General features: G+C 43.9%; 1 protein-coding gene across 3 annotated transcripts; it reads left to right on the top strand.

Annotated features, from left to right (window-relative positions):
• The first annotated feature begins 1,203 nt into the window (after positions 1-1,203).
• Positions 1,204-18,592, top strand: ubac2 (UBA domain containing 2). Of its 3 annotated transcripts, none has more exons than XM_056292113.1 (10): positions 1,204-1,322; positions 5,925-6,049; positions 7,174-7,293; positions 7,450-7,556; positions 11,530-11,653; positions 12,338-12,385; positions 12,579-12,687; positions 16,022-16,164; positions 16,732-16,884; positions 17,137-18,592. In XM_056292113.1, the coding sequence occupies exons 2-10, from the start codon at positions 5,978-5,980 to the stop codon at positions 17,242-17,244; spliced, it is 984 nt and encodes a 327-aa protein (XP_056148088.1). In that variant the 5' UTR covers positions 1,204-1,322; positions 5,925-5,977; the 3' UTR covers positions 17,245-18,592. The 3 variants fall into 3 exon arrangements, with proteins under 3 accessions (XP_056148088.1, XP_056148087.1, XP_056148089.1); XM_056292112.1 differs by lacking the exon at positions 1,204-1,322 and adding an exon at positions 1,890-2,020; XM_056292114.1 differs by lacking the exons at positions 1,204-1,322; positions 17,137-18,592 and adding exons at positions 1,890-2,020; positions 16,972-17,042.
• Positions 18,593-24,828: the final 6,236 nt, after the last annotated feature.

Raw genomic sequence — 24,828 nt, 5'->3', positions numbered from 1 at the left:
ACATACTCTCTCTCTCTCTCTCTCTTTCACACACACACACACACACACACACACACACACACACACACACACACACACACACACACACACACACACACACACACTTATATGTACAAACAAATACTGACCTCACAACCAGAGTAGTATGTCCTGCTGAGAGATGTGAAATGAAAATGATAAATGGAGGATAAAGCTAAGGTGACAGGAATGAGTGCGCATGTGTGTGCATATGTTTATCTGTGTGTTTGTGTGTGTGTGTGTGTGTGTGTGTGTGTGTGTGTGTGTGTGTGTGTGTGTGTGTGTGTGTGTGTGTGTGTGTGTGCATGTGTGTACTACACAACAGACCAGCAAACCATCTGCTCATCCCCTCTTAATGAACAAAGCAAACAGCAGGAGTCAAGGCTGTCTCCAAATCTGGAGTCTCTATTGGAAAACTCTCTCTCTCTCTCTCTCTCTCTCTCTCTCTCTCTCTCTCTCTCTCTCTCTCTCTCTCTCTCTCTCTCTCTCTCTCTCTCTCTCTCTCTCTCTCTCTCTCTCTCTCTCTCTCTCTCTCTCTCTCTCTCTCTCTCTCTCTCTCTCTCTCACACACACACACACACATCTCTGCCCTGTTTAATCTGATTAGCTTTGATTGAGAACAGGGGCAAAGCAACCTTTTTAGACCTTACTCCTACATCAGTGACAGAGAAGGTCTGAAACACAATTAGCAAGCTGTTCCTGAGCCCTGCTCTGCATTCACATCTGACCGCAGGCAGCCAAAACGACCTAATGGACGGGGACTAACCAATAGCAAGTAAGTCACTGCTGTGTCTTTAGATGATGGGGAAACACAACACTATTAGACAGCTGTTCACCATATCATTTCAAATGTATAAGATAAGCTTTGAATCGGTTGACTTGGGAGCAATTGCAACATTGAATTTCACCCAAGCATGAAGGCATACTGTACATTGCTCTAGGTGAAAATAATTGGCATCCTGTAGCAATGGCCAAAGCAAGGGTATAGCAAGTAGTTCTGAGTTTGCACAAGGTGGGAAACTGGCTGAAAAACAACAGAGAATTAGGATGCCCTATTAATCTGGATATAGTGTGTCCCCATCCAGCTCCGTGTGCCCAGAATAATTAACACTTTTTCTGCTCTTGCAGAACCCCAAATCTATGGCTTCAGGACATGAACACTCGGTGCTTCTTGTTCTGTGCATTGGGACCCCGCTGGTCTCGACTGGCACGTCTGAGCTAAATATAAAAGGGTTTCCCAGGTCCAACACAGGGCTCCAAGCACCAGTTTATAAAGAACACAAAGAGTCTACGCTGACAACAAGGTGGTGATCAATAACGGATTTTCGTCTTTCTAATCACAAAAACTTGTCTGCAAAGTGAAAACAAGTTGTAAACAGTTTGCCTGTCATTTCTTTCGTTCAGTAACCCATTTTCATATACACCTCTATGAAAAAAAAGACTGGTGTAAAAAAAAAAAACAATTTTACAATCCAGTTCTTCGAGGGACAATTTAAGATTTATTCTGCAGTGTCGTTAGTTTCAAGGTTATTTTCTTCCACATAAACAGAAAACAGCCTAAAACAAAATGGCAATAATGCGTGTTGGGCAAGCTCATCTAGACTTACACTTATGCTGCTTTCATTTGTCATTGCCTTATATGCACGTCTCATACATACAAGGGAACGAAAATACGTTTCACAAGGACCCCAGTGCCACATAAAAGCCATCTAACATGTCGAGTCCTCCGGTTTAGAGTCAATGTAGCGTAACAGCGCCCTCGAGCTGTTTAAAACAACCAGTAACGAGAACTGAAATTGGGAAAATTGCTTTTGGGCTTTTCAGCTTCCCGTAGGCTCCCCGCTCCTCCCTCCCATCTCTCTTACAGCATGGGTGCCCTCTTTAACTTTATGTGAGTGTTGCAGGCTCGTCTGTCGGTGCCATCGGATTTATCAGACACAGTCTTGTCACATTGGGTTTTCATTAAACGACATGTTCACGACCACCGGCTCCCGGGGCCTCTGTAAGTACCCCGGTTCCTCCGCCGAAACGTCCACTGAGCACGTCGCGTCCCCCCCTGCCATACTGCTAGCTGCTGCTACAGTGGGCTAGCTGTGGTTAGCTGGCTACTGTTGTTAGCATTGCGCTGTCATTCATCACCCCGGGCAGTTTCAGGGGAAAACGACACACGTTTTATTTCAGTCACAACCGTCGTTTTACCGCGGCGGTTTCGTGTCGTGGAAATATACCCGCAAACACTGCCGACTCAGCAATAATTACACGAAACAATGATGGTTGACGTTAAAAGACAGTATTGTAAAATACAAGATAAGACCAGTAGTATTATACAATAGGAGAAATTGCAAGTCGGGCCACCGCCCCGTATTTCTCACTGAATCAATGAGTTGCCTTAAACCTTTACAAGACCCAAGAAACATCTACTCATTGGTCAAATTCAACCAGCTATTTATTATAAGTAATATCATGGGGTGATTAAACATCATCTCCAGCCATATAGTAATACAAAGCAATGTGAATTAAGTAAAACTGACATATGATTTATCTCATGACAGCTCCTGGTACCAAAGTAACAGGACATTTAAGTGTTGAACAGATAGAAACAGCTCTGGAGGATTAACAAGACCCTTCTTTAAAGCAGATTTGACCAACGTTGTATAGTCAAGTACACTGAATAAATAACAACTGTAAATGTTTCATGTCAGTTTTCTTTCACAGTCGTTGTATGGGTTAAGCTGTCTTTATGCATGTTCAATAATCCAGGTAAGGGAATCACAGAAAGTTGTATCAGTTCATCTGCACACGTTCATTGAGAGATCCTCAAACCATCCCTCAACAGAGGAGGTCTGCGACACCACCTATCTCCCACTTACAATGCCGTCCTTTCATCTCTACCCAGGAGACTCAAGAAGCCTAGCCTCCAAGAACAACAGTCGCTCACTAACGGCTCCAACGACTCATGACCACTGAACAATGAAGTCGAAACTAACACCCCCAACGACCGTCGCGGCTAAACAAATGCAAATCAATAGCTCCGATAACGACGGGCGCGGCCATAACATCGGTACACAAAAGAGCCACGCATATCTATGGCTCTGACAACGACTCCTAGAGGATAAATACTGAGTCTCATCACCAGCCAGTCAGACTAGCTTGGCCTAGTCAGAAAGGCACGAACTGAGGAAGCCTCTTGGATGAGAGGCGAAGCGTCTTCACGGATATATACCAAGTCCAGTTGCATTTAATTCAACTCCTTTGGATAACCATGACCTGGATGAATGAGAACATTCACAGACCGATTCATTGAGAGAAACGTTTCCTCACTCATCTAAGTGACCTCTTCAGTTTCAACCGACTGCAGGTATCCCCACCCTTATAAACAAAACAGTGACACAACGACCAAAAACAGCAATCGGTTTCATATGCAAGTTACCATGACCATAAACTAGAGTTACAATGGCCATGTGTACTATTCACAGAGGATTGGGGAATGGTTGTAATCACAGCATTGTAAGATGGTGACAGATGTACTCTTAGCCCTCTCCCCTCCGGTTCAGGGTTGGTCGTTCCCTCTTCACATAGATGGCTTCTTTGACTACCTGTTCAAACCAGCGTTCTGCTATCAAGGATATGCACTACCTCATGCTTGAAAGAGTGGCCACTGGCCTGTAGATGGGTGTAGACTGCAGAGTCCTGGCCTGACGCGTTAGCTCTTCTGTATTTTGCCATTCTCTTGGCCAGTGTCTGTTTGGTTTCCCTGATGTACAAGTCACGGCAATCCTCCTGGCACTTAACAGCATATATTGCTCTGTTTGTGCCAGGGGACCTGATCCTTAGAGTGGACCAATTTCTGGTATCCTATCCAGGGACACCATCTAGCCATTGGTTCAGATTTGTGGATTAAAATTAAATCTCAGGATGTGCCACATTTCATGTTAACCATAAACCAACATATACTGAGCAGTACTTAAAGTTTGACTCTCATCATCCACTGGAGCAAAAACTAGAAGTCATCAGGAGGCTGTACCACTGAGCTGACAACATCCCCACCGATACAGTGGCCGGGAAAGGGGAGAGATCCCACATTAGACAGGCCCTGGTTAAGTGCAGTTATCCTAACAGGGCGTTTGTCTAAGCCTAAGCGTAAACCAGTGGTGATTCCGTATGTGGCGGGAGTGTCAGAACAGTTGACGCACATTTTCCAATCACTGTGTCGTGGTTGCTTTCAAACCCCACAACACGCTGCGCCAGAAATTGGAGCCCTTTCCGAGCCTTTGCCCATGGATTGTGGAGTAAAGTAAGGCTGTTTCTTAGCGCCTACGTTATTTTCCATGTACCTTGCTGCTCTCCTGCAGAAGACACATCAGTCACTCGACAGTAAAGTCAACATCCGTTACCGCTTCAATGGCAGCCTGTTCAATCTCCAGCACTTGAAGTCTAAGAACAAGACATCCACCAACGTCATCATCAAGCTTCAATATGCCGATGATAGTGCTGCTCCTGCCATGACTCCAGAAGGTCTTCAGTCGATCTCCAACTCCTTTGTTCAGGCCTACGAAACGTTTGGTTTTTCTGTGATCATCAAGAAAACCAAAATGCTTGGTGTTGGGCCTCAGGATACTCCAGGAGTTACGCTTCAAATCGCCATCCATGGCCAATCTATAGAACAAGTTCAGTCCTTTCAGTACCTTGAAAACGTGCAGTCTAGAACTGGATATCACCAACAAACTGAAAGCTGCCCACACTGCCTTAGGCCAACTTTCTCACCGTGTTTTCTATGATTGTGATCTCAAGACATAAACCAAAATCATGGTGTACTCTGCAGTGGTTCTTTCAACCCTCCTGTATGGCTGTGAAGCCTGGACCCTCTACAAGTACCAAATCTGTAAACGAGAATGCTTCCACCAGCAAAAACTGGGAAGTATTCTGGGAATTACCTGGCAAGAACGGGTCACCAACAATCAAGTTCTTGAAAGAGCCGATCTTTCCATCGAGACGACAATTGAACGTCACCAGCTGCGGTGGCCTCTAGAGGAGGCCAAATGACAGACTCCCGAAGCAAATCCTATACTCCAAACTGACTGGAGGTCAAAGAAAAAGAAGAGCTCCCAAAAAAGCTACAAGGACTGTATCAAGGGAACGCTGATCACCTTCAACATCGACCCTAAGAACTGGGAAAAAGTAGCGGAAAATCAAAAATACTGGGGAGCTGCCCGCCTGCCTGCCTGGTTCCATCAAGGCCGAAACTGACAAACGAACGCATGCAGAAGAAAAGCACCGCCGGCAAAAAATCCGCCAAGAACAGAGCGCCGCAGGAACGGGTCCACCCCCTACCATCCCCTGTCCACGCTGTTCCCGTCTGTTCTATTCTCACCTTGGATTTTCAAGCTGTCTTCGTTTCAAGCACACACCTTAATCTCTTGGATCTTCGGACACAAGAGACACCAACGACGACGCCACTGTATTGTCTATAAAGGTGGGGATACCTGCAGTCAGTTGAGACTGAAGAGGTCACTTAGGTGAGTGACGAAATGTTTCTCTCACTAAACATTGTGTCCAGATGAACTGATTCAACTTTCTGTGATATGGGTTAAACTATCCTGCTCTACTGTGAAGACAAATCATAGTTTTTCAGACAGTTATGTTTGTCTTTTTTCTTAAGTTGTTGTGAGTGAAGATGTTGTTGGGCTACTGTGCCCATATAATCATATGAACCTCCTGCACACACACACACACACACACACACACACACACACACACACACACACACATTTGTGATAACGCCCTCCTTAGCTCCATGCTCTGGGGTATCCAACAACACAGCACAGCTAGGCTTGTGTTTTAAAACAAGGCGACGGTGTAGGTTAATATTTTCACTTTGATGAATAACTATATCGTGTTCTGCACAGACAAAGCTCCTTTGTCAAAAGGCCTTCTTCTGGTGCTCAGTGGGCTGACTGTGATGCTGACCATTCTGCCAAAATACCAAGGACTATTCACATATAATTTGCAGGCTATTGCAAACCATCAACAGGTAGGGTTTGTGTGTGTGTGTGTGTGTGTGGGGGGGGTATGTGTGCGCGTATGCGTGTGCATTGCAGAATGAGAGACTGAATGACAAAAGAGCAAAATGAAAGTCTTCAGGTGCTCCGTCCTTGTACGCCTTTCTCCTCAGGAGAGAACATCATGCCAAAGTGCATGTCAGATTTAAGGTGTATAAGTCACTGCTCACAAGCCAACATACCTCATAGATTTAGAGTTAAGACCTTTTGCATTAACTACTTCTCACTCAGTCTACCAAGCTGCACACATTTCAGTTAGTTTTAAACTCATTAAACTTGACAAAGATAAACTAATCAATTTTTTATTTCAAAGATGCTATATTTTTTTTCCAAAGTGTACTGCTTGGGGGGTTGGTTGAACGTGGAACCGAAGATTAATTGGGACATTTATTATTCAAAAAGACCTCAATCGTGCGTCCAGGTAGTGTAGCGGTCTATTCCGTTGCCTACCAACATGGGGCTCGCTGGTTTGAATCCCCATGTTACCTCCGGCTTGGTCGGGCGTCCCTACAGACACAATTGGCCGTGTCTGCGGGTGGGAAGCTGGATGTGGGTATGTGTCCTGGTCGCTGCACTAGCGCCTTCTCTGGTTGGTTGGGGAGCCTGTTCGGGTGGAGGGAGAACTGGGGGGAATAGCGTGATCCTCCAATGCACTATGTCCCCCTGGTGAAACTCCTCTCTGTCAGGTTAAAAGAATCGGCTGGCGACTCCACATGTATCGGAGGAGACGTGGTAGTCTGCAGCCCTCCCCGGATTGGCAGAGGGGATGGAGCAGTGACCGGGATGGCTTGGAAGAGTGGGGTAATTGGCCAGATACAACTGGGGAGAAAAGAGGGGAAAAAAAGGGGGGGGGGGCTTTTCCTTATGAGCAACTAATGCTAGTTACTTGCTCATAAGTTACGCTACCAAATTTCAGGATGTTGACTGGTGGTAATTGTTGACACACTGTAATGTTCTTTACCATACAGAGAGAATGTGAGGTAATCATTGTCATTGCTCACCTTCCCTGTGCCTTAAGCTCTATGTGTCTGTATGTGTGACTGCTCACGTTGGCCTCAGATTTGTGTTTCAATTCTGTCCCCCTCGGTATACTTAGGTTTGGAGGATGATGTGTGGTAGGCTGATCTGTCTAGACCTGAAGGACACTTTTTGCAGCAGCCTGCTCATCTACAATTTCCGGATCTTTGAGAGGAGGTTTGGTACCAGAAAATTTGCTGTGAGTACAAAACCTCAGACAGCTGAATGGCAGACTGATAATCTGCTTTGTTGATGGATTGATAGAATTTTTATGGAAGCCATGTGCAAATCTTGGTTTATTTGTTTTAAGGTTTTAGACTCACCAAGCATCCTGTGTTGTCTCTTTTTATTCCAGTCCTTCCTACTGGCCACCTGGTTTCTTTCAGCACTGGTGGACTTCCTGCTTGCCCAGGCTGTCATCTCACTGTTTGACTATGAGGTGGAGGAGCTACCTGCAGGACTGTGAGTTTCTCTCATCACGAAATAGACTGCTCACACCACACCCTGTTATTAAAATGTCAATAATCAAAGTTCAATGAAAAGTCATTGTGTAATTTAGTGATATCATTTTCTTAATGCACACCTCTACAGAAGGGGTTAAGCATCATCAACATCTGCCTTAGAATCTGAGTTGTCATCGTTATTTAGACCCCTTTTCCCAGCACTAAGTATCTATTTTCACAAAAAGGCCAAACTAAAATTTTGAAAAGTATGTCATTCTTAACCTCTGATTTCATAGTATGTGATCTTGGTGTTTTTACCAGGGATGCAAACGACTTGCTTTTTGGTGAATGTCGCTTTTGTCAGGTCAATTTGGGTGGCTTGTGTGAATTGTCCAGATCTGAAGAAGTTTTTTTTTTTGAGGGGGGAGGTGATGGTCGAATCTCCGTAACGATTCCTACAGTGTATTAACTGCATTGTGCAAAAAATTCTACTCAACTGTCATTACCTGTTGCGAGGACCTCACATTACTATGGAGCCCGGGTGGCGACATGGACATCCATCCATCCATTATCCAAACCGATTATCCTACTCTCATGGTCGCGGGGATGCTGTAGCCTATCCCAGCAGTCACTGGGCAGCAGGTGGGGAGACACCCAGGACAGGCTGCCAGGCCAGTACAGGGACGACACACACACACACAAGTTCACAGCTAGGGACAATTTAGTATGGCTGATTCACCCGACCTACATGTCTTTGGACTGTGGGAGGAAACCGGAGCACCCATAGGGAACCCTCGTAGACACGGGGAGAATATGCAAACTCCACACAGAGGACAGCCCGGGACGACCCCCAAGATTGGATTACCCCGGGGCTCGAACCCAGGATCTTCTTGCTGAGGTGACCATGCTAACCACTGCATCACCGTGCCACCCCAGGACATGTACATAAGTATGTACATAAGTTTTTTTTTTCATAAAGGGTGCGAGTGTTTTCTAACTGGCACGTGTGCTTTACTAAAGGGCATGCCCCCACTGCGGTCAAGTGTACTGGTGCTTGGAGCGGCCAGAAAGGACGGGAGAGTCACAATACAGTAATCCTCTCTCACATTTCCATCCATCCGTTATCCTAACCGCTTATCCTACTCAGGGTCGCGGGCAGTATGGAGCCTATCCCAGCAGTCATTCGGCAGCAGGCGATGAGACACCCTGGACAAGCCGCCAGTCCATCACAGGACTGACACACACACATTCTAGGGACAATTTAGAATGGCTGATTCCCCTGACCTACATGTCTTTGGCCTGTGGGAGGAAACCGGAGCTCCCGGAGGGAACCCATGCAGACATGGGGAGAACATGCAAACTTGGGGTCCGCGGTGGTGTAGCGGTCTAAGCATCGGCTTTGTGTCGAAGAAGTTGCCCACTGGGGACCGGGGTTTGCGCCTCGGTCTCATCAGATCCGACTATGGCCGGACTCGTTGAAGCAGCAGTAATTTGCAATGCTGTCTTTAGGAGGGGGGCGGAGTCGGCTTGTGTTCGTCACATGAATGCGTCTCTGTGTGTGTCGGAAAAAGCAGTGGTTCGGCCTGGAGTCGCCTTGTCATGAAAGTGGTGAGGCGTCTCCTTCGAGACTGCCGGCCGGAGAGATGCAGTTGGCGAACGCATGCAGTACGAGGGTTGGTGTTTTAAATTAGAATAGGGAGCGATTGGCCACTAAATTGGGAGAAAAAAGGGAAAAATCAGAAATAAATTTAGGAAAAAAAAAAGAACATGCAAACTCCACACAGAGGATGACCTGGGATGACCCCCAAGCTTGGACTACTCCGGGGCTTGAACCCAGGACCTCCTTGCTGTGAGGCGACCGCGCTGACCACTGCGCCACTGTGCTGCCCTAACCACTGCAACACCGCGCCACCCCCTTTCTCACATTTTACTTACCAAATTAAAATGCCATTATAATACACATATATTAATAAGTCTTGTTGAATATATGACGTAAATCCTAATTTAATGAAACCATTTCCATAAAAGGTTTCTTAAGCAGCGGAGTGGATTTGTGCTCAAAGTGTCCTAACTATGAGCATTCAAAATTGTAAGTAGTTTCTCTGTACATTACTGTACAGGGAAAGTCACCACAAAGGACATTCTAACACATTGACAATTTGGAGTTGGAGTTTTTTTGCTGTACATTTTTTGAGAAAATTAAAGGGAAAGTCATCTGAAATTACATTATAAGAATCATAATTTCCTCATAATTTTCAAAGTTTTCCTGTGATGGACTTGCGGCTTGTCCAGGGTGTCTCCCCGCCTGCCGCCCAATGACTGCTGGGATAGGCTCCAGCATCCCCACGACCCTGAGTAAGGATAAGCGGTTTGGATAATGAATAAATGAATGAATAATTTCCCCATATTTCAACTGTCATAAAAAATGCTTAAGAGGTTTGCTGAAGTTTCAATGGAATCCTGTTCCAGCATGGTGGCACAGTGATTAATGCGGTTGCCTCACAACAAGAAGGTCCTGGGTTCGCGCCCCGGGGTAATCCAACCTTGGGAGTCGTTCAGGGTCGTCCTCTGTGTGGAGTTTGCATGTTCTCCTTGTCTCTGCGTGGGTTTTCTCAGAGTGCTCCAGTTTCCTCCTACAGTCCAAAGACATGTAGGTCAGGTGAATCGGCCATACTAAATTGCCCCTAGGTGTGAATGTGTGTGTGTGTGTCGGCCCTGTAATGGCCTGGCAGCCTGTCCGGGGTGTCTCCTCGCCTGCCGCCCAGTGACTGCTGGGATAGGCTCCAGCATCCCCGCGACCCTGAGAGCAGGATAAGCGGTTTGGATAATGGATGAATGGACCCTGTTCAGAATGACCCCTACTATGGAAAGAATTCCATTGAGAATTTTTTTTTTTATGACTGTTGAAATATGAGAAAATTATGAATGGTACAATCTAATTTGAGTTGATTTTCCCTTTAATTCTCTCAAAATCTGTACAGTAAAATAACTCCAAATTTCAGTGGTTATAGTCAGGGTCATCCTGAGCAGGATTCAGTTGAAAATTTCAGCAAACCTCCTAGGGATTTTTTTTGTGGCAGTTGAAATATGAGGAAATTATGATGTGTTGATGTAGCGTTACAACGGCTGCAAAAAAGCATGTGCAAGAGAGCAAGAGAGCAAGAGGACTGCACAGGAAGAGGAGAAAGAAGCACAGCTGAGACATGCAGCCTAGCAAAGGAATGCTGCTAGACGTAAAGCCCTAGAAACCCTCAAAGTGAAAGCAAAGAAGAGACGGTGCTAATGGATGTTGCATCAAGCAAAGGAATGCTGCTAGGCATATAGCCCTAGAAAACCCTCCCAAGTGAAAGCAAAGAAGTACCGCTGGACTACTGATGAATTGACTACTAGCTACTTCACAATGTTGTGGAAAATTATCACAATCTGAGTCTGGAGTCTCATATAGTTACACAGAGGTACAACTGAAGTGACAAAGAGCAAAGTGTGACAGTGTTTGATTTAGTAACCAGGGCAAGTAAGACCTCACTTAGACAGGCTGAGGGTGTGTTTTAAAGAGAGGACATTGAGGACATAATTGAACTACATGTAGTTAAGTACTCCTGCAGACTGCAGTTATGTTACTTTTCTAATTCTGAAAAGAAAAAAAAAACTTAATTTACTACTTAACGTCTCTGCCTGTTATTGATCTGATTATATTAAATATAACTTGCTTTTTATTTAAACATATAGAATGGAGGCCTTCATCACATGGTTATATGATATTATGCTGTCGCTATTTTTTTTTTTTTTTTTTGGCTTCAGGTAGCTCTGATTTTTCCCCATACATGTGTTTGCATCCCTGTTTTACAGTGTTTTTCATTAACCGCACTGCTACAAAACATTTTCAGATTTTCAGGTTTGAACTTAGCAGGCTTTAATATTTGTGTTATTCCTTCTCACCTCTATTTTTTCCCCCTTCATTCCTGATCTCTGCCCCCCCCCCCAATTTTCAGACTCTCCCCAGTCTTCTCTCTGTTTGTGCCTTTCTACCTGTCCATCCCCAGGGTACAAGTCACACAGGTCCTTGGTCACATCCCCATTACTAACAAGTCTCTGGTCTACATAGTGGGATTGCAGGTAGGTGCAGGTGTGCATGTACCGGTTCACTTTTTGTCTCCCATCTGGTGTCTACCAGCCTCTTAAACATTCCTATTAGTGCATTCTTGAGTAATAGACAGAAAAGTGACTTAAGTAGATAGCATTGTCCCTTCACAACAAAAAGGTCCTGGGGTTGAAGAGGGTCTTTCAATCCCAGTTCTCTGTAGAGTGCAACTGGACTTGGTATATATCCGTGAAGACGTTTCGCCTCTCATCCAAGAGGCTTCATCAGTTCGTGCCTTTCTGACTAGACCAAGCTAGTTGCACTTGATTCAATTCCTTTGGATAACCATGACCTGGATGAATGAGGACATTCAGACAGTTCTCTGTAGAGTTTCAATGTTCTCCTGTGTGTGTGTGTGTGTATGTGAGTGTGTGTGTGTCTCTTTGCGGTACTACGGTTTTCATCCACAGTCAAAGACACATATGTTCAGTGAATTGGAGACTCTAAATTACCCAGTGACTAAGTGTGAGGGATTTTGTGTGTGAGCATTGTGATGGACTGGAAACTTGTCAAGCGTTCCTCCCTTCCTTAGGCTCTAAATGAACCCGAATAGAATTAAACAGGTAAATAAAATTAATAAATGAAGTAACGAGTTTTGCCCTCTCATTGCTGCACCACTTTTCTTTTCATTATCTTGCTCTTTCTTTAATGTCTTCCAGCTGCTGACTTCCAGCCCTTTCATGTGGCTTTTAGCCATCAGTGGACTGGTGAGTACCTAAAATCTAGTCTGCATTAACTGTGCATTCATGGTGTATCTTTAAATATATTACTGGGTATTTTGGGGTCCAGCTGACCTGCTGGTTCAGGCATGCAATACTTAGTGGATGAACTGGCCAATACCATTCTACAGTCATACTTTCGTACTTAATACCAAAGCACTTTTTGTAACATGTGTTTCAGATCTCAGGTGGGCTCTACCATTGTAATGTGCTTTGGCTACAGCGGCTCATCTTTGTTCCTGTCTGGCTGTCTCGAATGGGCAGATTTATCCTGGAGCCCCTCTTCTCAGGTGCATCCAACCGTCAGTAATCTCTGGCTCAATCCTCCCTGTGAGGACTTTGTTGCAGCTCCTGACTCTTAACATAGTCTGCGCTGTGCTCTCACCATCTGTAAACTGCTGCTCTCCAATTGCTGTAGTGAAGACGATTAATATATCTTTCCTTGAAATAATCAATATACCCAGTCTGCTTGGAGAGAAAGAAACCATGAGTTTGGCAGTTGCCAAATTTTGCTTCCTGTTTAAAAGCCATGTCATCCAGGTAGTGTAGCAGTCTATTCTGTTGCCTACCAACACGGGGCTCGCCAGTTCGAATCCCCATGTTACCTCTGGCTTGATCGGGCATCCCTGCAGAGAAAATTGGCTGTGTCTGTGGGTGGGAAGCCGGATGTGGGTATGTGTCCTGGTCGCCTCACTAGCACCTCCTCTGGTCAGTCGGTGCGCCTGTTCAGGGGGGAGGGGGAACTGGGGGGAATGGTGTGATCCTCCCATGCACTACGTCCCCCTGGCGAAAAGAAGCGGCTGGTGACTCCGCATGTATCGGAGGGGGCACTTGGTAGTCAGCAGTTCTCCCCGGATGGGCAGAGGGGGTGGAGCAGTGACTGGGACGGCTTGGAAAAGTGGGGTAATTGGCTGGATACAACTAGGGGAGAAAAAGGGGGAAAATCCCCCCTCCCCAAAAAAAGCCATGTTTCTATTTGTATCCTTTGATGTTTTATTGATGCTTTATTGTAAGACAAGGATGAGCTTAGGTTTCTGACGTTTCTCAGTTTGGCCTGAAATAAGCACTTTCACTTATTGGTTAATGCTGAAATATATATATATATATATATATATATATATATATATATATATTTATTTTGCCCCATATGTTGTGGCTCTCCTTTGGTCTTTGTTTTTGTGTCTGTATTTAGCTTATGTCCCACAATGTGGCACTCTTCCTCAGGCACCCTTAATGAATTATTGCCTGATGTAGGCCTGTCATGATAACTACGTTATCGACTTATCGTACGATATATGGACATGACCTCAACAATATTTGCTGACCTTAATATTGCACGTTGTGTTTACATGCGTTTTTTTAAAAAAAAATTGTTTATTTTTTTATACACAAGACTGTTGCCAACATTTTAGCCAACATGATGCCAGAATAAACAGCAGGGTTTTCCCTGCCATTATAAGACTTGGGCACAGTGCCTGAGTGTTTTTTTCATTGCGCCTAATCTGAATGAACATGAAAAAACAGCTATGCTGAGACACGTTTAGCTGTCATTTCTGGTCACGCTGCTTCTGTTCTCTGCTTTCTGTGTTGGAGTTTCACGGGGGCGGGGCTTATGCAGCTCATACACACACACACACACACACACACACACACACACACACACACACACACAGCAACAGTGAGCAGGTGAAGTGAAGCTAATGTGTTACTAACTTGAGGCTAATTGGTGTTTTTCCCAACGACTGCATAATTGCAGCCAGAAAGTTTGGAAGAATAAGTTCAAATGGACTGGGCGGCACGGTGGCGCAGTGGTTAGCACGGTCGCCTCACGGCAAGAAGGTCCTGGGTTTGAGCCCCAGGGTAGTCCAACCTTGGTGGGTCATCCCGGGTCGTCTTCTATGTGGAATTCACATGTTCTCCCCGTGTCTGTGTGGGTTTCCTCTGGGGGCTCCGGTTTCCTCCCACAGTCCAAAGACATGTAAGTCAGGTGAATTGGCCATACTGAATTGTCCCTAGGTATGAATGGGTGTGTGTGTGTGTGTGTGTGTGGGTGTGGGTGTGTGTGTCGGCGGGCCCTGTGATGGCCTAGTGTCCTGTCCAGGGTTTCTGCTCGCCTGCTGCCAAATGACGGCTGGGATAGGCTCCAGCATCCCCGCGACCCTGAGAACAGGATAAGTTGTTCAGATAATGGATGGAAGTTCAAATGGACTTGTTTTCAAAGCCGCACTCCGCTGCCCCGGCGTGGGAACATTTTGGGTTTAAACCAAATGAGAGAGGAGAGCCCATTAACGTGGACGAGCCAGTACGTCGACTTTATTTGTAAAAGCTGGCAATGAAAAATTAGCAATACAACTAACTTAAAAGCTCATCTGAAACATAAACATCCCATCCAGTTTTCCAAACTGGGAACAAAGACCGCAGTTGGAGATGGAGAGGGGCTTTCCTGACAGTTGGCTGTTATGGATGCCTTTGCCCGAATGTGGAAATATAAACATCACAGCATGAAACTGTGCATGCTCACAGATAGCATAACTCGCTATATAGCCAAAGAGTCCATTTTATTTATTGTTTTGGTTGTGTGGTTTTATTTTATTCATTTTTTATTTATTTGGGATATTTTAATATTTTTTTCACATTCATTGTCTGAATATTCTTACAGAATTAAAAGTTCATTGCATTTTGAAAGGGTGTACATGCATTATCATGCTATTATATTAAATCAGTGGCATAAAAGGGTCTTAAAATGACACTAATATCATTTATCACTGTAATTTCTGGGACAACATATTGTCCAACAAATGTAGTTATCATGACGGGCCTAGCCTGATGGCCTGTTGTTAGTGGAAAATACTAACAACATGGGGCTATTTCACATTTTCTGTGGTGAAATTAGATAAAGTAGCTCTTATTAAATGCTGTTCCACTTAAATATCAAGAGGGGATATATCACAAAAGAACTACAAATTTAATGTACCACCTGAAAACACAACCCTTGAGCACAACAAAGCAACATTGCAGTCAAACTTTCCCCTCCTAACATTCTGACATTTTTGATGGAACAAGAAATTTTGTCCGCCGAAAAGGACTTAATGTGAACATGCATGTGAACATGCAGTGAACATGCATTTTTTCTCTTCCTTGTAGTTTTGTAATTGTATTTTCATTCAAAAGCCTAAATCCAAAAGCAGGTTGCATGAAATGTATACATTGATATTCACATTAGAATAAATATGGATCATTTTGCATATCCGTTCGCAATTGGGCGAAATGTTTTTTTTTTTTTACATTGGTGTTAGTATTGGCCAAGAATTGTTACTTGAGTGCATCCTTATTTCAAGATACCGCCACCTGTCTTAAAAATTCTTAAGCATGTCAAACTGCATTTAAGAAAGGTGACCCCCCTCTCCCCCCCTTCCTCATTTGAATGTTTTTCTCCATATTGGCAAAAATAACATTATTAAAAATTACATTGCAGTGCATTTTAGAAGTCAACACTAGATGAAATTACTTATTCGGCTGTATGAATTAGGAGGAATAATAGGTGGAACACTGCTGTTATTTCATATGATTTTTTTCTACCTAGTTTTGTGTCATTACTCACTGGTGTATCAATCTTGGCTATAGGCCCCCAGCCCAGTGGAGAGACTCCTCTCGGGATGGGTGCCACACTAGACATCCAGAGGCAGCAGAGGATGGAGCTGCTGGACCAGCAGCTGCTACTGGCTGAATTTAACCAGGCCAGGAGGAACATCAGACAGCAACCACAGGTAAGCAGGCACGCAGACAGACAGAAAGGTAGACACACAGAGGGAGGAACTGTCACCAGTGGGTGGGTGGTGGTAACCGAGGGAATGATTTCATGCAGTCATAACCATGTTGGGGCTCTCAGAGAAGGGAGTTGATACTTGACTAATTAAGATGAACTGGTTGTTACCTTGCATGGTTGACATGGCCATTGGTGTGTGTGTGTGTGTGTGTGTGTGCGTGGGTAGATGTGTGTGGTGTTACTTTTAAATTGCTTTGGAAAAAGCACTATATAAATGCAGTTCATTTGCACACACGCACACACAAATAGGCATGCACACACATACATGCACACACATACACAGACATGCATATAGATAATTTATCCTCCCCTCAATACATGTGAGAAAGGAACATAAGTTTAAGTCTTACTGTTTTGTGCTTTGCTCTTCTTGCTTTCTGCTTCACTCATTGATAACAGACGTGTGTGCACACACGCTCACACACACACACACACACACACACACACACACACACACAGAAAAATGCTGTGAGTGTACTTACTCTATCCTCTACTCTTTGTCTGTCAGACCGGGTTGATAGATTGGGCCAGGTTGTTTCCATCCTTGCGACACAGAGGACAGAATCAGGCTCCACCCCAGCATGACAACCAGGGTCCAGCTCACCCGTTTCCCCAACCACAGCCCCCTCTGTTGGACAACTCTCCTGTTGCAGAGGAGCAGGTGTGTGTGTGTGTGTACACGCACATTCATGGTGTTAAAATGTGTTTACAGTTAATCTTTCATGCTGCTGTGATTTTATTTTCACAGGTATGATTAGGCTACTTTTAATGAAAGATTTGTTGAATGCATTTATCTCTCATGGACCTTTTGAATGAACAAGGTGGAGAAATATTTAAATATTTCAGTTTGCAATCTATTTGTGGCTATTATGCTGGCTGTTGTAATTTTCAACTTGTATTTTTTGGCCTTCAGGTTGCTTTGTTGGTTGAAATGGGCTTCTCCCGGATTGATGCCCTTGAGGCCCTGAGAGCTTCCAACAATGACATCAATATGGCAACCAACTTTCTCCTGCAGCACTGAGCACTCTGTGAGATCAATGGAGGCAGTTGAGGATGGCGAGAGAGGGAAGACCCAAATACAAATCACAGGAAAGAAAAGTGTTAGAGACAGAGAGAGAGAGAGACAAATATGGAGACGAGAAATAAAAGCTATGGCCCTGAACATTTGAAAAAGTGTCACAGCAGGGTTATGCTAGCACATTCGCTGTTCATTAAGTGTGTGAAGCACAAGGTGTAAAGAATTTGCATAGTTGCCTTCCAGTGGTCATTGAAGTGTGAAGCAGGCCTCGTGGCTATGAGCAGACAAATCAAACCCTGACCTTTTAAGGGTTTCCTTCAGACAAAATCTGCAGCAGCCAAGCAGACGAGAGCCTCCATTGCAGTACATCCTGATGAAGTCAGAAGTATTCAGTCCAGAAGAGTGAAAATAAAATCGGAGACTTTTTCTTTTCTCAGAACACAACTGACCATGAAACTTGGATATCAGCTCACGTCACATACTCTCAACTCTTTGTGGATATCTACTCAAACCTATATACAATACAGTTAAATCGACTTTTCTGTTGAGTGCAATGCTTCTACTCCTAATATGGGCACAATGTAACCAGCACCCAGGATGACCGTCGACTCTATACAGAGAGGAAAAGGACTGCAAGAACACAGACAAGAGTAAGCAAAGCCACTGCACGATAATGAAACTAAGGCTATTTTAGGTCGTGAACAAAATGGACACTATTCACTGGTCATTAGCTTTTCTTTTACTTGGACCCATGAGCCATTACAGAGAAGCACTGCTTATCTTCTAGATGTTATGAAGTAAAAGAGGACGACAGAGAGGAGGGGAAACTGGAGAGGCAGGCAGCAGGATCAGTTGTGAGCCAGAGATAGGTGTCATTATCACAACCCCACCATCACTAGTCAGTGAAGCTATGAAGAACATGACAGACTTTACTGAGATTAATATGCTTCGCCTGTTCTTGTTGATGGTAGTTCCTGGATGGGCTGAGACTCAGCCAAACCACAGTCCTTTCTTTGCACTCCACAATGTGTTCCAACAAAGCCCATCTTACATTCATCATTCATGGCCCAAATATTACCTGTAGGTTTATCCCTGTGTAATTATATTCATGGTGAGAGAGATTAGTGTATGGCTGCTTGGAACAATATGGTTTAGATGTGATATCTCAGGGTGAGCCGCATGACTTCTTTTGTAATGACAATGATGCATTAATTTTATTGCATACACCTCATGTTCAGATATCAGTCCATATATCTAGAGACACAATACCCCCTCAAAGGGGCCATCTTTTTCACACATAAACCGTTGATCATTTTTATTCTCCATGCATACATGCTTTCACACACACACACACACACACACACACACACACACACACACACACACACACACACACACACACACACATCCCACACTAGTGCCTTTCGAGGTTTAACTTACTTGAACTGAATTTAATTTGAGTCCTCTCTTCCAGCACACCCCTGAATCATCCTAACTTTCAAAGGCAAATGATATTTATTATGCAATATCAGGACATGAGCAATTCATGGAGACTGTGCACTGTAGAGTATCTACTTTGTATATAGGGGCCTATCTCTGAAAATAGTGTGCAAGAGAAGTTGTACATTCAGTTGTACATACAATGTATCAATGTCATAAAGAAATTGTTTTTTTTTAATATTTTGTGTATAATGATATTGATAATATATAACCACTGAGTTCAGTCTGTGTGTGCTTTTGTATTACAAGTGAATACATTAAGTGCATGAGTCTGATGAGGGAGAAGCTGCATGGACAGCATACCTCTGATGAACTGTATTGAATGGTGATTGAACTGTGGAATAAACCAATATGCTGAAAAATTGTGGCTTGAATTGGATTAATTTATAATGGAAATTTTGTGGTTTTCAGAGCAAGTGACAACTTTCGAAGCCCCTTTTTAAGTGTTGCAGGTAGTTGGGGCTATGTGTTACCTACCCTTTCAGTTGGTTGACTTTTAGCTGCAAATAAGTCCTTGGCTGATAATCAGGGATGGAAAATTAAAGGTTTCGCTCCTTTGTAATTGGTGTGGCATTGTGTAATTCCCATGGAATTGAAACAATGCTATCCTAAACTTGGCAGTTTAAAAAGAAAATGTTAATTAGGGAAGGAAGAAAAATTATCCCAGGGTTTCAGGTGGCATTAATTATACATTGGAGTGCTTTTCAAAAGTCAATTTTGTGGAAGGCTCAGGAAGGGACCTTGTAAGCTTTTGTTTGGGGGGGGATTAATGACTGCAACATTTTAATGCCGGTGCGCATGTGCTGGAAAAATCAGGAGGGAATGTTTTATTTTATTCGGTTTAAAAAAGAAAAAAAAAGATGACTGCTGATTTTCAAATTAAGTCCCTGATGACAACCCATTTGGTTCTATTCAGTATCGCCGTGGGGGAAAGGGGGGGGGGGTTACAATACATTTCCTCCTCATACTCTTATGAATTATTAGTTAAGGCATCAAAGTATTCCTGCCGTCATCAGCTTGCAGTGGGTCTTTGGAAAAACGTCCTTTTAAAACCATCTTCTCAGTTCTTCCAAACACTGGAGCATTCTAGTAGCTGTTATTACCACGTGGTTTTTGTGCGGCAGCATCTTGGCGCCTTACACGAAATGGGAGGTCTGTGGTGGTGCAGCTTCTCAACACATGATGTCAGTGTCGTACCGAGATACGATCTCTTGGGTCTTTTCTATTCAAGACAAAATCAGTCTAAATTGAATAGAGACACGCCAACAAAGGTCAGCATTGCAGCCCTGGAAGGCACGTAAAATCCAAAGCTGGCTAAAAGTGCTTCAGTCAGTGGAGGAGGAATCTTTGCTCGCAGTATATCACATTAAACAACTGAAGTCAGGAGATAAGTCACTAGTGTCACATCGATAGCACATAAAGGAAAAATTCAAGTCTTCTGGCAAGTATTACAAATTGATAGTTATGGCTGACTGAGCTCCCAACCTTTTAAGGCCTTACTCCTCCGTTCCCTGAGTTGAGTTCTTTTTGCTGTTTGCCTGAGTAGACTTTGGGGGGACGGGGGTATGTCCAGTAGGAAAAAAATGAATGTTAGTTTAAACAGGACATTTTTTAGCCTGTGTTTGGGCCTGCTTTCTCTCAGCCTGGCCTTTCAGATGGCCTTGTAAGGGCTTCCCGTATCTTTAATCAGATTTTTAGATTCGATTTGAAAATACCGTCCTAGTGTTCTGTGGACTCTGCTTCATGCATTTATCTCCCATCTATCTTGTGTCAGCCCTGGCAAATTTCATTATTGAATGTAGTCAAGTAGGAGTAAACTGGTTTACTCTAAAGTGAAAAATCCCTGACAATTAATTGCCAAACCACTCTTTAAAGCTGGGGTAGGCATGTTTTTTATGGCGACATTGGGCACAAATTCCATAATAATTTTTCAGCATTTGGTACTTAATTTGAGTTACTTGAGGGACTTTTTTTTAACTGAATAAAATAAAACATTCCCTCTAGATGTTTCCAGCACATGCACGCTGGCATTAAAATGTTGCAGTCGTTAACCCCCCCCCAACAAAAATGGAAAATGGTTTTAGAGCAAACTAGATTAAACCGGCGCCTCCACTTCAACTGACTGAGTTGTAAGGAGGGTGTGTGGACACCCAGGCAGGACTAAAAACAAAATCTGTCAAAGGGCGGATGAGTTCCTCTGTGAACCAGCGGCCATCCATACCTGGAGAGGAGATGGGGACCACCAGGTACTCCCCCTACTGAAACACAATGACGACTCAACCAAAGAGGCATCAGCTGCGCTCCTACGACCTCCATAGGTTACGGAGCTGATGACGATGATGATGAGACTTCTTTACCTCCTCTTGACTCTGCATTCAGGTTTTTAAAAAAAAATCTAGTCCTGAACGGAAGGTTTTAGCCAATCACGGGTCAGTTCAGAGAGAGGGCATTCCTGTTGGCTGTTCTGCAAACGCGCGATCAATGCGCGCCCACCTTGCTCCGCCGGTCGCTTATGGTTGTAACCCCAACCCTAAAAATCCTCAAGACCAACTCGAAATGGCTGCTCTGCGTGAATAATAATTCCGTAACTAAGAGATTCGCTGAAACAAAACATTTTTACATGGATAGATTGTCACATATAAACACAAGTTCCCCAAGTGTCGCTTCGACTTTTCCCGGTTGTACGCGTGTAGCGATGCGGAGGTCATTTGGTGAGAAGGACTCGGCGGAGTGATACGCGGCAACAGAGAGCGAGGCGGAAGGATTCGCATTGAAATGGCCAATGTTACCTACTGCGGCTTTAACTTCCAACAGTTTAGCGAGCAATTATTTTGGGACGGAGCAAAAGTAAAGCATGTAAAGGAGGTAAGACAGCTGATTCGTCTGTATATTAGTTAACCAGTGATTGCTTGTCCAGTTATATTCTTACAACTGATATACCTACATTCAAAAGTACAAGTCATATAACTGTACTCCAGTTCAACAAAGTTTGGCTAAAACGCGCAAAAATAAAAAAATCCGGATGGGCTCCTTTCTGCAAAGTATGGTAACAAGAGCGCTGACGGGGAGAAGTCCTGTTTGTAGAGGGTAAATCTCCGCTCCGCTGCTAGATGGCGACATTGAGTCAGGTCTGTGACGCTGCTATTTGCCAGCTTGTCGCCTGCCACACCCACTCACATTATTCCAGCGGGCAGACAACTTCTGCAGACAGCCTCGCTCCAGGGTCGCTGAATATCAATGCTGAGAAGCGAAAGCCAAAAAATGTACGATTTGCCAACTTTTACACAGAAGACAAAATGACGCTTCCATCAGTCTATGGTTTTGAAATGACATAGTACTGTAATACTGAGGACTTGTGCATTATCAAAAAATGAGAAATACCATTCTTTTTATTCTCTTCCAGAATTTTTTTTTAACCTGCAGAAACGGTTTTCTGCCACCTCAGTGGTACAATGGACCTAGCCGAGCAGCACGATTTTTAATGACTGATTAATTAAAAAGCAGCTTAAACCAGGGCGATTAATAGGTCTTCCTTCGGTGTTTCTCTTTATAGTTCTGTTTAATTAAAGACCATCAAAAGCAGAAACTCCAATGACAACCAGGGGCATTTCTATGAGTTGACAAGGCTGGGGCTGAGGTCAGGGTGGGTGCGCACCACTGATTTTTCTTTGGGGGGGGGGGTCCCTGCTGTTCTGCCCGGAACACTACTACCTAAATTCCACTGCACTGTATGACAGCTGCAAATATGTTAATAAAGGCAACTGCTTTGGACAAAATAGACATCTGCAGGGCAGCTGAGAATCCCCAACCTATGGCACCAGTGTTTAATTGCTACTTTACCTTTTTATACTGTTTTTACATTTTTATTTGGCTGCTGTAACGTTTGGTACTTTGTGTTGTACAAATGGAATAAACCAGCAGCCTAATGACAAGTAGATTGAATTGAAACACTTGTTTATTTGTATAACCATTTAGGGAATATTGGGTGTTTTGACTCTCTTGCTTTTCTCCAAATAGTGTTACCAACTCCCCAAGTAACCCTGGAAACCCAATGGTGATACGCCACCGATGACAACCAGCCTCATTAGGAGTCTCAGTGGAGCGACTTCTTATAACAAGTACACCTGGCTGCAGCCGGCAGAATGGGACGGAGTTCAGTAGTGAACGTTTAATTCCACCCACCGTTTAACTTGATTGGTTTAACTGTCAAATATTGGCAGGGTTAAACATCAATTTAGTTGGTTTGGACTTGTGTTTGGGGGTGGGGTTAAACAGGGTTAGGGTTAGGGATGGTTGGGGGGGAAAATTAAACGTTTAACCTTTAACCCCGCCCCATTCTGCAGGCTCATAATGCAGCTTTTATCAATTCTTGTTTGAAGAGGAATGATGTTGAATTTTAAAATGTCCAACCTTTCCTTGTAAATGCATTTTCCACTTCCTTCCCACGTCAACGCAATATTCAGTGATAAAATCCAGTTGAGAGGATGCGATTTTACTTTCTCATCCTCCGAGTGCTCAGTGGCGGAGAGGAAGTGCGTATGCATACTAAGAGAGATGAATGTTATTGTGCAGACGTGGGTATGTGGGACTGTGCGAAAGCATGCGACGTTTCATCCTTGTGCTTAGCTAGGAGAAACAAGGGCTACTGCTGTTAACGTACAGCACTGCAGACTATGGCCTTAAAGGCATCAGCGCTTGCTGTCAAGCTATTTGTCTTTTCAAGAGAACTGTTCATGGCTCTGTTAACCAAGACCTATACCTAATCTTGACTTATTGCTACTGTGAAGGACTATAATTGTGTGTGTGTGTGTGCGTGTGCGTGCATGTGTGTGTGGTTTTTTTTTTTACATTTTTGTTTGTCATGAAATGTCCAGTTGTCAAGCTCAATATAAATGAGATACGTGAAGGCAGAATAAAGCAGTCTCTGGACCGGTGTGAATAAGTGAATCAGCTGCCCATGCTGTGCTGCTGGCGTGCGAGTCTGTATCAGTTCAAGCAGCCAGAGGCCAGCACCAGCGCTGCCGCTCTCTCTCTCTGCTGTATTCCTTCGCCCGTCCTGTTGCCATGGTGAGTGCATGCCGTTTTGTGGGGTTGCCATGGGGACCCCTATCACAGACTTCCTCCCGCTCTCATCATGCTTCTGCATGTTCATTTGTATGCCTCCTGCAAGCTATGACTTTAAAACCACTTACAGTGCAGGGGAGTGACCTCCAGGGATGCCTCTGTGTATGTACAGCGTAGAAACAAGCCAAGGTGTTCTTCATACATACTGATATGGATTTTTGCAACAAAAAAAACAACAACAAAACACAAAGGATGCAAATACCAACTTGACTTTCTCAGAATGACTTCAGATTTGCCAGTGAAGAAGTAATGGAAATGTATGAGTGTAATTCAGAACAATACGGTCTCTTTCTTTATGATTAGCAAGTGAGTGCATTACTCAGGCAAGAATACCAAACAACACCCACTAATATGGTAATGATATTCAGGCAAGTGCGCTTTGAGATAATGACATCATTTGTTTGTGTGATTCCCACCAACAGTCGCAGTCTGCTCTGATTTATTATATTCACGTTATTTATGCGTGTTTGCTTATTGTTTGTATATATATATGCATGTATGTCCACCTGTATTTATGTGTGTGTGTGTGTGTGTCTCAGTGCATGGCGTGCATAAACATGTGTTATGTGCTGCTCTCAAGGTAGAGAGCGAACGAGAGAAAAGGCCATGGATGTTTTGCCCAAGTCATTTTCACAGGAACTTCACAGCTAATGGGGCTTAACAATGTACCTGCCTTTGGGGCATAGGAGGCTTTGGCATTTCAGCAGCCTTGTGTTCTGGCTCCTGCATGCCACTTGAGGTTTTCTTAGACATCGCTTATCTCAAATATGTCAGAGGAGGAGCAATTTCTAATCATTAGGGCCATGTTACATTCATCTGAAGATTTAGGGTTCTGTTCAACCTGTTCTTGTCTTTATCTACAGTCAGTAATGACTGTTTGTTGGTGTGAAACTTGCTAGTCCTGCTTTTTTTCTCATCTTTTGTTTCGCCCTGTCACATCGCAATACTCTGTCTGAACCTGCC

Source organism: Lampris incognitus, chromosome 13, assembly GCF_029633865.1.
Source record: "Lampris incognitus isolate fLamInc1 chromosome 13, fLamInc1.hap2, whole genome shotgun sequence".
Taxonomy (NCBI): domain Eukaryota; kingdom Metazoa; phylum Chordata; class Actinopteri; order Lampriformes; family Lampridae; genus Lampris; species Lampris incognitus.
Note: the sequence above shows the minus strand (reverse complement) of the source record. Positions and strands in the feature narration are given on the sequence as shown.